Source organism: Apteryx rowi, unplaced genomic scaffold, assembly GCF_003343035.1.
Source record: "Apteryx rowi isolate R43461 unplaced genomic scaffold, aptRow1 scaffold_1241, whole genome shotgun sequence".
Classification (NCBI taxonomy): Eukaryota; Metazoa; Chordata; class Aves; order Apterygiformes; family Apterygidae; genus Apteryx; species Apteryx rowi.
Genome location: NW_020447466.1, coordinates 581 through 15,301, shown reverse-complemented (window position 1 = coordinate 15,301; position 14,721 = coordinate 581). Strand labels below are relative to the sequence as shown.

Sequence of the window (14,721 nt, the reverse complement as noted above, 5' to 3'; positions counted from 1 at the left end):
ATCCCTAGCCCCAGGTGCTGGATCGATGCCTCCGCTACGGCATAGTCTTACTTTAATAACTTTTTTTTTTCCTTTTTTTTCTTTTTTCTTTTTTTTTTAATGCCGTGTCGCCTATGCAATTAATTGCCGGCCGCAAAATAAAATCGCTCCGTGCCTCTTTGCATGTGCGTGTATATCTATGCGAATAGATATACGTGAAAGCGCGGGGGGGTTTGCTGCCCGCCTGCTCGGCCGGGGGGGGATGAGCGCCGCTGGTGCCACGTGGGGGGGGTCTCCGCAGGGCCGAGCGCGCCCTCGTCCTCTGCTTCCGTGTGCAACGAGGCCGTCGGCGGAGCCCCCCCGGCTTCCAGTGCTGGCGACGCGGGGTTGGGGCACGCGGTGGCGGTGGCGGGGGGGATGCTCAAGCCGCCGGCTCCTGCTGGTACCCCACGCTCGCGGCGTCGCCGCCTAGGCCCTCCCCGTCCCCCATCGCCCGGTACCCCCTTGCCTTGTACCTCCGGCGCCCGTAGGCTGCTACGGCCAGCACGCCGGCCAGCCCTACGGCGGCGGCGGCCGTCACGCCGGCCACCTCGCCCCCCGTCATCCCGCTGCCCCGCACGGCCTCCGCGGCCTGCCGCGCCTCGGCGGGCCGAGCCGGGCGCCACGCGGGGCTGCCGGCCTCCTTCACCCAGGAGGCGGCGCCGCTGCTCACCAGGACGGTGTCGGTGGCGGGCAGGGCGGCGGGAGGCCGGGTGAAGGGCGGTGGGCGGGCGGGCGGCAGCGCGCCCCCCGTGATGGCGCCGGCCTCCGCGCAGTAGGCCACCTGGCAGCTGTCGCTGATGAGCGCCAGGTGCTGGCTGAAGCCGGCGGGGCAGCCCTTGGCGTGGGGGTCCCCGGCGGCCTCYCGCCGCCCCCCGGCCAAGGGGTTCCCCGCCTGGCAGCTGAAGAAGCCCCCGAAGGGCACCGCGTAGCGGCCACCCGCCTCGTAATCCCCGCTCACGCACACCCTCAGGTCGTCGAAGAGCTTCAGCGCTGAGTAGCCCGACGGGCACGACTGGGCGCCCGTGATGGGGTTGGCACCGCGGGCGCTGAAGAGCCCCCCGAAGAGGTAGCCGGAGGCCGGGGGCGCCGGGCCGCTGGCGGCGCACCAGTAGGYGCTGAACTGCACCCGCGAGAGCCAGAAGACGTCGCGGCACACGCGGTGGCAGAAGATGCCCAGCACGCACTTGTCGTGGCACTCGAGGTGGCTGTAGCCTTCCTCGCGCTCCTGCACGGCCAGCCGCACCGGGGTGTAGGCGTCGGGGCAGGAGAAAGCCCCCGTGAGCGGGTTCTTCTGCTCCAGCCCCCGGCACAGCGCCCYGGCGTCAGGGCCGCTCAGCCCCACGCACTCCTGGAAGGCGCCRCCCAAGGTGAAGTTGGCGCCGGCGCCCTCGCACGAGCCGTCGTCGGCGTTGGCGTGGAAGTTGAAGTTGGGGGAGGCGGCGTCCGTGCAGCCCGGGTAGGTGTTGAAGGCGTAGTARCGGCGGATGGCCATCTCCACGCGCCTGGCCAGCCGCCTCACYGTTGGGGTGGGCAGCTCCGGCAGGGCGCTGGGGCTGATGAAGAAGTAGAGGGGCAGCCCCGAGCGGTCGATGGCCACCAGCTGGTTGCTGGTGCCCTCCTGCCACGTCTTGAGGGTGATGCCCGGGTAAAAGGCGGTCCCGCCGATGCTCTCCACCCTGGAGTTGGTGCGGTTCTCCAGGTACTGCCTGGTGAAGGCGGAGGTGACATCCGCAGACCCTTCGTTTTTTACACTGATGATGCTGTGGAAGGCCGCGCCGGCCGAGGCAGTGACCGCACTCCGCATGGCCCAGCTGTCTTTCAGGAAGGCTGCCTTGATCTGATCCTCCTGGACCAAGGTAGCTCCGGCATCCACGGAGGTGATGGCGTGGGTGCCGTAGTTGAGCACCAGCACCTCTGCCAGGAAATCGGCCATCCGCGTCTGGTTGTTCTCCAGGTGGCTGGCAATCGTCAGCAGCTGCTTCTTAAAGCTCTTGTCCAGGGCTGCTCCCGGGTCGATTTTGACAGTGTAGACCAGGTTCCTGACCTGGACTCGGGTGGTGACTGCCTGGTCCTTGACTTGGTGGGTCTTGGTCCGATGGAAGTCATGTGAGAACTTGCCATTGATGGAGGAGAAGAGGGACAGCTCCACATTGATGGAGGCAGAGGTGATGCTTTGGTAATCCTTCCAGGACTCGATGATCTCTGAGTTAATGTCCAGGTTGCTCTGCTTGCGAGGGATGGTGAAGATCTCGTCCGGGATGATGTAGGACCCGTCTTCTGTGGTCTTGCACAGTGAGTAGCCCAGGTTCATGACTCTGCCCATGTCCAAGTTCCTGAGATTATCCCAGCCCCCCCCGGGCAGGACTTCCAGGCTTGGGAGCTTCATGGCCTTCTTGCACTCCTGAAACCCTGCAGGGGATGATGGCTTCTGGGCCTGCTGTGTCCCTCTTACTTGAGTCACCAGCATCCAGGCGAGGAGGAGCCCCCAGAGGGCCCAGCTCATGGCTGAACTTGCTCCAGGACCCCGTCAGACGTCTGAGCGGCAAGACGGCAGCCTGGGAAGTGAGCTGACTGTGGGTGCAGCTGCTGGCTGGTTCCTCCTTTGGCGGGTTGAATTAGCAAAATGAAAAGGAGAAGTGAAAGCTGATGAATGCGGGAAGTCACCGGGCAGAGCTGAGACAGGGAGGGCCTCCCCCTCGTGAACGCTCCTTCTCCCTGTGAAAGCTGCCCTCCCGGAGACAGGCAGGGAGGTACCTCACGTGGGGACTTCTCCCTGATGGCGCCCAGGTGGTGCCGCTGTATGAATCCCCCTTGGCCAACGCTTGTGGGACTCCCCTGGATTTCCGCTGCTGCATCTCCCCACAGGTGACCCTGGCTCCTTCGTGACGTGCCAGGGCCCTGGTCCCAGCCCCATGAAGTCCCGTGCTTGGGACCGGGTGAGCTCCAGCCTCGGTCACATGGGCTTCGCTGCTGCCTCCTTCCTCGTGGAGGCCAGGAGAGCTGTTGGCCATGTGAGGAGGGAAAGGAGGAAGCGGGGACCCAACCCTGCTAGTGTCATTTCGAGGGGGGGGGACAGTGCAGGAGAGGAGGTGGACGCRTTTCTCCCTTCCCTCTTGGGGGAGAGGCTGCCAGAGACCCTGGTGCAGGTGCTGGTGGGTTTTGGGGGCTGGCCTGGCCAGGGCATGGCAAAAAATGTGTCCCCCCCCCCCCATTGCTATTAGGGCTCTCCTCTGCCCCAGACCTGTCCTTCCCCAGGGTTTGGCAGTGCCACCGACCAGGAAAAGCCACTTCTGACTGGGATCGTGAGTTGGCTCCAGCCCCTGGGACGCTGGTCCCAAAAAGTGCTGAGCTGACTGTGCCTGGGAGCGGCCCGAGCGCGGTCGGGCACCGATCCCAACGGCAGCGAGCAGGCGCTGGGATTTTTTTTCTTTTTTTGGTGTAATAGACTGTTCAAGCAGCTTCTGCTGTGAAAATTGCCGGAACAAAAGTGAATCTTTCCATAAGGCCGGGTTCATTTCCCCTATTTCAGCTGACTGCTTCCCCTTGCCCGCACTGATCCGGGAAAGGAGGAGGAGGAGGAGGCTGAAGTGAGAGCTGCGGTGGTGACGGGGAGCTGCAGATGTGCAGGTGCGTTTTCGCCAGGATAGTGCTGCTGGGGGGTGAAGCTGTTGGGGGGGGGGGGGACAGGGACACTGCATGGGCCTGGGCAGGACTCGCGGGACCGCTGAAGAGCCGAAAGGTGTTCTCTCCCTGCTCCGCTTGTTCCTCCTGAGCCAGACCCTTAGCATCGCCCTCCAGTTTTGGGCAGCACGTTTTGCAGAAGTTTTCCTTCCTGAAGCATTTTTCTTTTTTTTTTTTTTGCATCCTTTTTCATGGGAAAAGAGAACAAGCGATGAGCCGGGGATGGCCAGGGCCACATCCTGGCCCTCTGAGAGGAATGGGGCACTGGGAAAAGCAAGAGCAAGGCCGTGGTGTTCCTGGCTCTTGTGGCGTCATAACACCGGTGGGCTGGGATTCCTGCAGCAGTGTCTCCTCCTCCTCCYGCTCGTTCCTGGCACCCGGGACGCCGGGAATAAATTACGCTGGGAACGAAGCATGTTGAAGTGTTCTGGATATGCAAAGTGTTTTTTTTCTTTTTTTTTTTTAGGAGAATGCCTGAGGGCTGCTGATAAATCTGCTTGCAGTTAGAGATTGTTACTCAACGAGCAGAAAAACCACGGATCGCAACCGCAGAGCGATATGAGTTGGAGGCTAAATACTCGCGGGGATCACTGCAAATCAGAAATGAGTGAGATGCACGTCGGGGACCGGGATGGAGGGCAACGAGAGGCAGACACTGGAAACAGGTTATTTCCAACAAAAATGCAAGGCTGATTCTGCAAGCCGGCATCCAAGGCAGCTGGGGCACATTGCAGCTGGGCTGTGCTGGTAGGTGACTTGTCTGCAGCCACGAGATGGCTCTGTGCGCTGGCTTGGTCCGGGGACCGAATTGTTTAGGCTCGATAAAAAACTATGCCTATGTCATATTTACAGAGCTGTATATGAAAATCTTGCTATGTATGTAGATGTATATTTATTTGTTAAAGTTTTTTCTTGGGTAAACAAAATCCTGAAAGGGAAAGGGATACTTTTGCACCAGAATTCAGTCAACAGGAAACAACCCTTTCGTCCTCATTGAGGTTTTGTTTTTAGGTGAAGCTTAGGGACTCCTGCCATGATACAAAGCGCAGAGATATCAGACCACTGATTTTCTTTTCCCACCTTATGCTACTTCTGCAAGGCAATACTTGAGCATCGCAGTTTGTCCGGTCAAACCAAATATTTTTTTAGCAGTCCCCTTCTAGCACCAGAGGGAGGGAGGCAATTAGGGGAGTGTTAGTTATCCCCTTGTGAAAACATCTCGCCGGGAGTCTAATTGCAGGTGTCACCATCTAATGAGCCCTCTAATGTCCCCACGCCACTGCGGGGGTCTGACGCCTGTGGGAAGACACCCCGTCGGGTGAACACCAAGACGCGCGAGTAACCCAGACCACCGCCAACGCTCGCTGTGGAGCACGTGAATTGCAACTGTGGGCCAGCAAAGCCGGCTCCTGCGTGCCAACATCATCGCTGCCTTTCGATCGTCTCAGGAAGTCACGGGCGCTCTTTGCAGACCTTTTAAAATAATCGGCTATTTTGGGGCAGCGTGCGGAGAGGGAAAGCGATGCTGATGCACCAGGCTTTTCTGCAAGGGAAGACTGTTTCTACAGGTGCCACCCACAACATCAGGTTTGCTGAGCGCTGCGTAACCGGTATYGGATCATTTGGCTCAGGGAATTTCACTTGCCTTTGCATTGTTCATAAACGGTGTTTTTCTAGGAAAGGTGGCGCATTATTTTTGGTGGGATATTCAAAGCATGGGACAGGTGCTTTTGCTCTCTGGGCGTTCAAGCACAGGGAGGTAGCTCTGACACAGGGAAGACCACTTGGAAGGATCATTTCAGATTTCATTTCCCTGCGTTATAGTCACCCAGCCCCTGAGTGGCTGAAACAGCTCCAATTTCTGTGATCACACTTGCTTTATTGAAAGGAAAGACTTTACACAGTGTAAACTGGCTTCTTTTGAAGTTGTCCGGGCCTGGGGGACACTAGCGGGGTTTAATTGCCCTGAGCAGTCCCGCCTGGACCCCCACCATGCCCAGGAGCCCCAGTTAAGCTCAGCCCGGACCTCGGTCCCTCTCTCCTGGACAGACCCCAGACCTGGCTCAATGCTTGCTGTGCCTGGGGCTGGTGATGGATCCCACCGCTGGCTCCGGCTCTGCCCTCTGTGTCCGTCCCTGCAGGTCTGTTGGGGAGGGCACTACCTACTCCGGGGTGTCCTCAGCTCCCGGCTTGTCCCCTGTGATGGACATCGCCAAAATATTCTGTATTTCCGCCTTTATAGAGAAGCTCTTTTAGCTTTAACAGCACTGTGTCACCATGCCGGGGGGGGGGGGGGAACAGCACGCCTCCCCTGCACTTAAAAGGCAAGACAATTTTGGATTTGAAGTGTTGATGGGAGTCTTGCTTTAGGACAAGGGCCAAGACCTAGGTTTGACTTTTCAGCTGTGGGACCTGGGCTTTTGTTATTTTGGAGGGGGGTTTCTGGAACTTAATGCTATTGAGATGACATCATGCTAATTAACAAGCTAATAACCATCAATAATTAATTGCTGTCACTACTGATGCAATTAATTCTATAGCTAATTAATAATGATTACAAAGATTAATTATTCTGAGGATTTCATGGTTCTTTCACCAGGGCTTAGAGAAGGGTACAGTGAGATGGCTTAAGCACAAAATTATTTTGGCATCCGTGTGCATTTAAAGCAGCAATCCCTTTTCTTGAACAGCATTTTGGCTAAAGTAATCCTCTAATACCTCTCCCCCTCCCTTCCCTTTCCTGGATGCTGGTAAAAGTTAACCCTGAGCAGTCAAATTTGGCTGATGACTGGGTGGGAGAGAGCTCAGGAGGGCACTGGGACTCCTTAGCACAGCCCAGGGCTTGGTGGCAACAGAAAGGGGGGGGGTGTGTCATTTTCTGGGCATCTGGAGGAGTTTCTGCAGAGTTTCTTGCAACTTGCAAGCTGCAGGGTTGTCGGGCTGAGATCAAGCCTGGATACAAGGACCCACCTGCAAGGACGGTGGTGGAGGGAGAGTTTAAACAACCGCCTTCACTTATTTCTCTATTTCTGACCTAATCACTGGGAGTTGTCTGTTTTTGGAAGGATAAATTGTTGCGGTTTATAATCTGTTGAGGTTCAAAAGCTTTTTTGGGGATGCTCAGTTGAAAGAAAAACTCCACATGGAGCCACATCAAAGCTTGGGCTGATCTGGGACCCCACCACAAGATCTGGAGACTTCTGTTTTTATTTATTTATTTATTTATTACATTTTGTTCCTCAAGGATGTGCAGAGGACGGTCACAGCAGGGAACTGGGAACCTTCTTGTTTCTTCCCTGGGATCTCCCTGCATTAGAGGCCTGATACAGATTGCCTGGTGCCCCACTGCAGGGCTGGGGAGCAATATCCTCCCTTGGGGGCCCAGGGACCTCCCCTGAGGACCCCACCAGGTCCTCCAGTGATCAGAGCAAGGGTGTCCTGCTGAAAAGATCCCAGCACTGCGGCTGTGCCAGGGTGCAGCCTTCCTGGGGTTGGTGCAAGCAATGCATGTGTCACTGGTTTGGTCATGGTCATTTGTGTCTGTGGTTTTCAATACTTGCAATTCTTCCCCCCCCCCCCCCATTTCTTCTAGTGGTGAACGTTTCCTTTCGTGCTTCGTCCTGACCAATCTTAACATAGTAGCCCAGTAAATCTGATTTTTGCCCACCACCAGGAACATTGCAGTCCTCCCAGCAGAGACCTCTGGGTGCTGATGGTTTCTGCAAACCGTCTCTGCAGAAGATGCCCAGAAATCCCCATTTTTCTGTCAAGCTCTGCTGGCAGTTCTCAGGACTCCTCTCCCAGAGCACAAATGAAAGGGCAGCATGCCCTCCAAGAACTTTGTGTGGGTGTYTTCTCAGCTAACTTCAGGCACTGACATTTCATCATACCCAGTACTGGTTATAAATTAATCTGTGGGGCGTACGCTGTGCTGAGAGACACCTTGTATTAAGGAAGAAGTAGGATGTAATCCTTACGGAAAATGCTTGCTTTCTGCTGTGAAATGAATACAGTGTGATTTGGTAGCAGGAAGTTTGACCTGTGGAAACATCAGAAGAACAGATCAAGCAAAGAAATTCCTGAGCAGGGTAAACCRACAGTTTCTAGTCTCTTCTCTGACCTTGTTTTCCTGTGACTYGGCTGGCTCACAAGGCACAAATGATCTCCGGGAGGTACGGATGCCGCATATGGAGTGCCTCACAATCTAGATAGAGGGAAGGATTTCTCCGGCACATACACATATTTGCAAAGCTTTGCATGGCCCACAGTCTCTGTGTTTTGCAGCTATCGCTTGCCAAGATCTTCACTCCTTGACTGTGAGCAGATGTTCACAGAAGACCTAAGTGATGGTTCAACAAACAAATACCCCGACACCAAGCATAATAAAAGGCTGTTTTTACTGCAAGATCAAGGCTGGCTTGTCTCTTTTTCTCCATAATGATTTCTCAAGAATATGCTGCTTCATTTCGACTAAAAGACTCAGGCATGGTACAAAAGACGTGCGAAGTGCTGAGCATGAATTTTGGAAAGGAGAGTGACCCAGAAAGAGCGCTGACTTGATTTTGTGGGTCGCTTGCTGCCCCAGGCACAGCCCTCCCCTCTGACCAGGAAACACTGCTGGAGCTGTCGGAGGCCAATGCAAGTCTGAAACGACAGAAGAAAAGGTTGGTTTTGCATGTGTTGGGCCCACCAGCCAGTGGTGGAGACATCTGGGCTGTCACRGATTATAATCTGCTTTTCTTCCATTGAATCAGGAAATGGTCTTCCAACACGATGAAATCCCCTAAGCCAAGCTCTTTTATTTCATTTTCCAAATGAAGCTGCTGCCCGGTTTTTCTCTCTTGGCTCTGCATCAGGCTCTTTCATCACTGCTCTGCCTTTTTTTTTGTGTTTGGCTTGTAAAAAAGCTTCTGTAAGGGAGTACGGGTGATGAGAAATAGCGCAGCGATAAAACCGAAACTAAAGCCTGGGAAATAGCCAGGAGATGCCTTTCGCTAGAAACACCAAAGTGGAAATTCAAGACRCAGTGTTCTCCGGTGACACACAGAAGACTCTGAGCTGGTCGCACATCCATCATCCTCAGTGACGCCAGCGGAGAAAGCAGCTCCTGTTCGGCAGCTGTGCCAAGCGCTCACGCACCGCTGGCTCCCCGCACTGGGGAGCAGCTTCGCCTCTCCTCACTCTTAGGTCACGAGTCCCGCAGTTCTTGACAGCTTTTATCCYGGCATCGCAGCCAGCAGTCTTGTCATTATGAGAGAAAATCAATTCTCAATTTTAATTGATTTATTAAGAAAAAAAAAAAGAAGCTAAGTCAAGTCCAAGTTTTGCACAGAAAAGTCTGGAGGTTCACAAATAAAGCAAATGGGAATTGCTTCAATAAGAGACTGTTCCTAATTATTTCTAATATTTAATATTTTATCTTTAATGATTTTTAACCTGCTGTCATGATTTTGGGGCACTTCAGGGATTTATACTCATTCACAGCATCACAGAACCACTTTTAGAAAAAAAAATCAATCCACTTTTAAGTAGCTCCTTACAAATGAATGTAGGGATTTTCTTTTATCATTCAAGTGGGGAGCCTTTAGGGGACTCCAAACCAGTGACATGGAGGAAGGACAAAACTGGCTACTGCTCTTTGTCTGAATACCTCAAGAGAAAAAAACAGCCTCTGTAAGGGATATGGACTCCCAAGTAATCCAGCTGTTGGGTTCCTGCACACCTGTTGCCATATGACTTTCTGTAAAAATCACAGTTACGGTGTTGAGGGAAATATTAATGAGTTGAAGACCAGGATGACAAAAGCTGGCATTTGGAGTGGCTAGATGATCCAGTGGTCTACAGTTTTCTGGAGGTACCTACATTGAGCCTGAAAATGGGACTTTCATGCATCACCCTTGGACATATGTATACAAACRGCACTGCTGAACTGGTATTTCCATTCTTCCTGGCACTGGCAAGGCCTTGCCTGTGTTGCCAGCAGCACCTGACACCTTCCTGCAGAAAAGATGAGCACTGAAGAGAGCAACAGCAACGCTCAAAGCCTAGAAAATATCACTGGCAATGGATTGAAGACATGTGGCTGTGAACTCTGCAGAAGAAAAGATGGTGTATAAAGGGACATGAGAAAAAGAGAGGGAATAAATGTATCTTTGTCACTGGTGGAAAAGAGAAGAAATAATGGCTTAAATCGCCCCCAAAAGATTATATTTAATCGTAGGAGGAAACTGCTAATTGTCAGGGCAGTCAGGCTCTGGGAAAGATTGTGGTGGAGGCTGACAACCTCCACTGCTGGTCGCTGGACTGGAGGGATGAGCTAAGCGACCTGCTTTCCTTCCAGCCTCATTTCCGATGAGGTTCTAAYTTCCATTCTCATGTGTTTGGCTGCTCTTGCAGATAGCTGTCCTTGTCTGCAGTCTCCGTCTGAGCTTGGAAAGGGTGATTCCCCTCTTCCAGTGGGCTCCYGGTCTCTGTTGGTACAGGCAATGAAGCTAATGAGAGAAACAAGCATTAGAAGAGGGTCCAAGTTGCAGTAATCCAAATTAGGGTGTGAAACTGTGCAAAACATGGGGATTTGGGGTGGTGGTGGTTCAAATCTCTTTTGCAGAGAAAGTACAGGAGCTAGACTACGCTGGGTGCGCAGATATGAAYGTCTGATACCCCTCAACCCAGACTCTGGAAATTTGGTTTACAGTTTAGGATAGTTTGAGGTATTATTTCAACATGAAARCCATCCTGGAGGCACAGCCAAGCACTGTGATATATCCAGCTCCTCCCAAGCTTTGCCCACCAGCTTCCATCATCTTGAAGACCTATAACAGATGACTGTGCTTTTGAAATCTGTCCCTGATGTTCCTTAGGTCTTCAGAGATGTCTCATGCCCAGGAGAAGCAATTATCAACTATGCTGCTGTTTTGTTTTCCTCATGTTTCTGTTTTTTTTTCCAAAGGAAGGTTAATTACACCCCAATGTACTATTATATGAATCGATCCAAAATAAGAGCATCAACTGTGGGGCGGGGGGGGACCCCCAGTCATAATGCAAAAGAGGAAACGCCTTTCTTGAACAAAACAAGAGGGATTTATCTCACCTATGCGCCAGCATCTAAAGTGTCCCCACAAGCCATCTCATCCTGAAGCAGAGAGCAGTAGCTCAGCAATGGACATGTGAAGTTAAATGGGATGAACCTGCACCCAGAGTATCTAAGCCGGAACAATTCCCATTTTTTTCTGGCTGTGTCCTCCAGGGCTGGAGCACTTTACAGACAATGAAGAGGAAGAGTTAAGCACGAACCCTTGATGAACCCATGTACCTGTGAGACCATATCCTCCTGCCAGGCTGGACTGAATTAGACTGCTGGGTTTTACTGTTGTTAAGAGAACACCAAAATGTGTGCGCGTGCGTGCACACACACAGACACACACACACAGACACAGACACACACTCACACATCAGACATAGCTGCTGCATCATTTCCCAAAGAAGTCAAACTAATAAATATTGCATCAGACAGTAAAGGAAGGGATGTTTGAAGTGCCAAATTTATTTTGCCGCTACTGTATGGCCATAAAGTTAGTGGGCATATTTTATATGAAGTATGCATTCATAATTATAGGTAATAAAAGATTGACATAAAATGCATAAAGTGTCTTTTCAGAGTAGCACTTTGGAAAGAAATGCTAAATAGACTGAATGAGCACAAYGGGAAAAACTTCAAAAGAAAATAAAAATATCCCTTGTAAGCAATGTTGTGTCTTTGTATTATGAACCTGTCCTCTGTAAAGGTATTTGAAAATTAGCTAAATGTCAGCTTCTGCTGGGTTACCTGGAGTGTCCTTGCTAGCTCAGCGTGTGAGTTTAGAGCTGCAGATCTGCAGGCCCTGGCTGGAGTGAGGTGCAGGAGGAACTGGAGCYGGCCATACACATAGGCAAATCAGTTTTCCAGACCAAAATGCCAGATTTTCCTCAGCCCTCGCTATTTTCCCCCAATACCTTTTCTACAAAAGTGAGCAAGTTCAGCGAGGCCACAAAAGAAGTAGTGCTCTGGATTTCAGTCAGTGCTGATTTTTTTCTTAATGGTCTCAACTGCAAGTGAAGAAAAAAACAGAAAAACAAGCAGGTTTGGAAACATATACTGGTTTTTGGACAGGACACCAAGGACTGCTCCCGTGGGACATGCAAGAGGTGTTCAGGAAGAGCATGTGCAACTGAAGCTGTCCTGCACGCCACCCAGGAACCACATAGGGCTCTGCAAGCTGAGAAGACTTGGTTGCAAGCGATTTGCCTCAGCAGAAGAAACTGCTTTGCCCAAAGTGGCTCCAGCTGCCTGGGAAGAGCAGGGAGCCATGCTAGGATGTGGGAGGAGCCGTGTACCAGAGACGGGGAGGGGGGTCTGCTTTTATCACGATGTGTGGGTACCAGAGTCTCCCATAAGTACTTTCAGGAGACAATTTTGAGGGTAGCTGGATATTCCTGCAGCTTGCATTGTACTCACGCCAACATCTCATCTGGGACCCTCTGCTCATTGTTCTCCCACCCTGGTGGCTCTGATCCGAACGTGCCGTTTTCTACAGTCATTGCCTATTACAGGGTAAGCACAGCCTGCTTCTGTCATTGCTTATCACTTCTGCCACTGCTTTGTATAAGCACCATGTCTTCCCAAGGCTGAACAGGGGCTCACACCCTAAGAGAAAGAATAGAGCCCTTCCCACATATTATGGTGCTCCATTATATGGGCTGGCATCATGCCATTGTAAATAAAACACAAAACAGCATTGATTTTCTGCAGACAGAGTATACAGCCAGAGGAGAGTTACAGCTGGCCTTCAGTCAAGCTCTGTCTTGTGTCAAGGATTTGGTCTACCCTGGTATTTTCTCTCTGCACGTGATCTCGGACAGCCTTCCCTGGAGAAYGCTTCCTCTACACATAAAATAGCATCACAAAAAACAGCAGCAGCACAAGCTGGCCCCCCCAAGACAAACATTACTGTTTGTATATTAGTGCATGCTTTGCAAAAAAGCAGTGGTATGCCCGCATGGGATGATGCCCGCCACATCACATTCACTAAGAAAACTTCCTCCTCTGCATCAGCCTCCCTAGCGCAGCCTTCACCTCCTTGTTCCTCAGACTGTAAATCAAGGGGTTCAGCATGGGGATCACCATGGTGTAGAGCACAGCAGCCACTTTGCCTTCTTCCTCTGAGAAGCGGGAGCTGGGGCACACATAAATAAAGAAGAATGTCCCAAAGAACAAAATGACTGCATCCAGGTGGGAAGTGCATGTGCTGAAAGCTTTGCGCCGGCCCTTGATGGAGCGGATCTTCAGGATGGCTGTGAGGGTGTATGTGTAGGAGACAAGGATAACGCCGCTGCTCAGCGTGCCAAGTACGAAGGAAGGGTGAAAAGCACCAGCTTGTTGGTGCCCTTTTGTGAGGAGGAGCAGGGGATCACTGCGGGGATATCGCAAAAGAAGTGATTGATCACACTGGGCTTGCAGAAGCGTAGCTGGAAGCAAGGCTGCTATGTGTCACGGCATTCACGATCCCCACTGTGTAAGSGCCAACTCTCAGCTGGGAATGGATTTTGGGGGACATGATGACAGTGTAGAGCAGAGGTTTGGAAATGGCCACGTAGCGGTCCTAGGCCATTGCTGCCAGGAGGTGACACTTGGCAGGCACAAAGAGGCTGAAGAACCACATGTGCGTGGTTCACTGCAGAAGTGAAATGGCTTTCTGCTGAGCAAAGAAATTGGCCAGCACCTGGGGGGTGACCACGGAGGAGCAGCAGAGGTCTACAAGGGACAGGTGACTGAGGAAGAAGTACGTGGGGGTGTGAAGTTGAGGGTCAACCCCAATTAGAAAGATCATCCCGAGATTCCCCACTAATGTGACGACGTAGCTCACCAGGAAAACCAAGAGAAGGGGAATCTGCAGTTGCAGGCAGTCTGAAAACCCCTCAGGAATGAACTCTTATTGCTTCTGTGCAGTTTTCTACCATCCTTTCTTCCCAGCCTGAGTGAAGAAAGAAAAAGCCAGGAGAGGAGCTAGTGTTAGTTAGATAGCTCGGTAGCCATGCCCTGGTAGTCCTAGGAGATGATCTCATGGGGCTGGCGATTGCTTTTGGGCAATGCCTGTGAGCAGCTCTAGCAAATCCTTCTTTTCAGGAGCTAATCCAGCTCCGTTCAGGCATTAGTTGCTTGCCACTTCCTTTCTTACTGCAGAGTTCAAATCAGCTATGCTGTGCTGGGTGGTCAAAATGTCTCCTTGTCAGATGGTGTCCAGAACCAATAAATGATGTTTAGAAAAAGGTCATATATTGGGGAGAGAGGTGCCCGCCTGCCCGGGGAGAGGCTCTGGAGGAAGGAAGGGGGGCTGCTGGCTCTGGGAGGAACTGAGCATGCATTTGGGGAGACGGCTGGCTCAGGGGGAGCTGGCTGGGGGTGGCAAGGAGGMAGACYTGAAGCTCCAGGAAAAGAGGAAGCCTTTCCAAGGTCTCTGGAGAGCCTGAGGGATCTGTGGGCTCCAAGAAGGTGTGAAATCTACCTGGAGTGGAGACACGGGCTGGTAGAAGGCGTTTGCCCTGCAAGACTGCTGTGATGGGCACTAAAGGTGTGTTCAAGCCCTCCCTCACCCAGCGCGGCTCGACTCCCCCAGCCACCTAGTTTGCTTGTTCCACATCGGTATCTTTGCACTCCTACAGAGAAAAGCTTTCAGGACTGGAGCCTTTGGTGTCCATCACTGTGCTCTTTCCAGGCGAGAGCGGGGAAGATGGCAGTCCCAACTCAAGGCTCGCGGTTATTCACGTTGTTCCTTGTGAGTTCGCAATCAGTCTCAACTTACAGTTTAGAAAATCTGTGCTAGTGGAGACCTTGAGAGATCACCTAAGCCATTCCCTGACCTAGGACCAGTCCAGCCTGGCAGATGCACTCCTGCGGCTTGAGGGCTCAGCCAGCTGCCCCAGCAACATCGCTGCACAGTCACAGGCTGATCACCAGTTGGGAGCTTCCCTGTTACAGGCGAT

The 14,721-nt window shown here is 52.4% G+C and overlaps 1 protein-coding gene and 1 pseudogene across 1 annotated transcript; both read right to left on the bottom strand.

Annotated features, from left to right (window-relative positions):
- Nucleotides 1–107: 107 nt before the first annotated feature.
- Nucleotides 108–2,612, bottom strand: MPEG1 (macrophage expressed 1). Its single transcript, XM_026055614.1, has one exon. The coding sequence runs from the start codon at nt 2,522–2,524 to the stop codon at nt 401–403; it is 2,124 nt and encodes a 707-aa protein (XP_025911399.1). The 5' UTR covers nt 2,525–2,612; the 3' UTR covers nt 108–400.
- Nucleotides 2,613–12,766: 10,154 nt separating this feature from the next.
- On the bottom strand, nt 12,767–13,645 carry LOC112960920 (annotated as a pseudogene).
- Nucleotides 13,646–14,721: the final 1,076 nt, after the last annotated feature.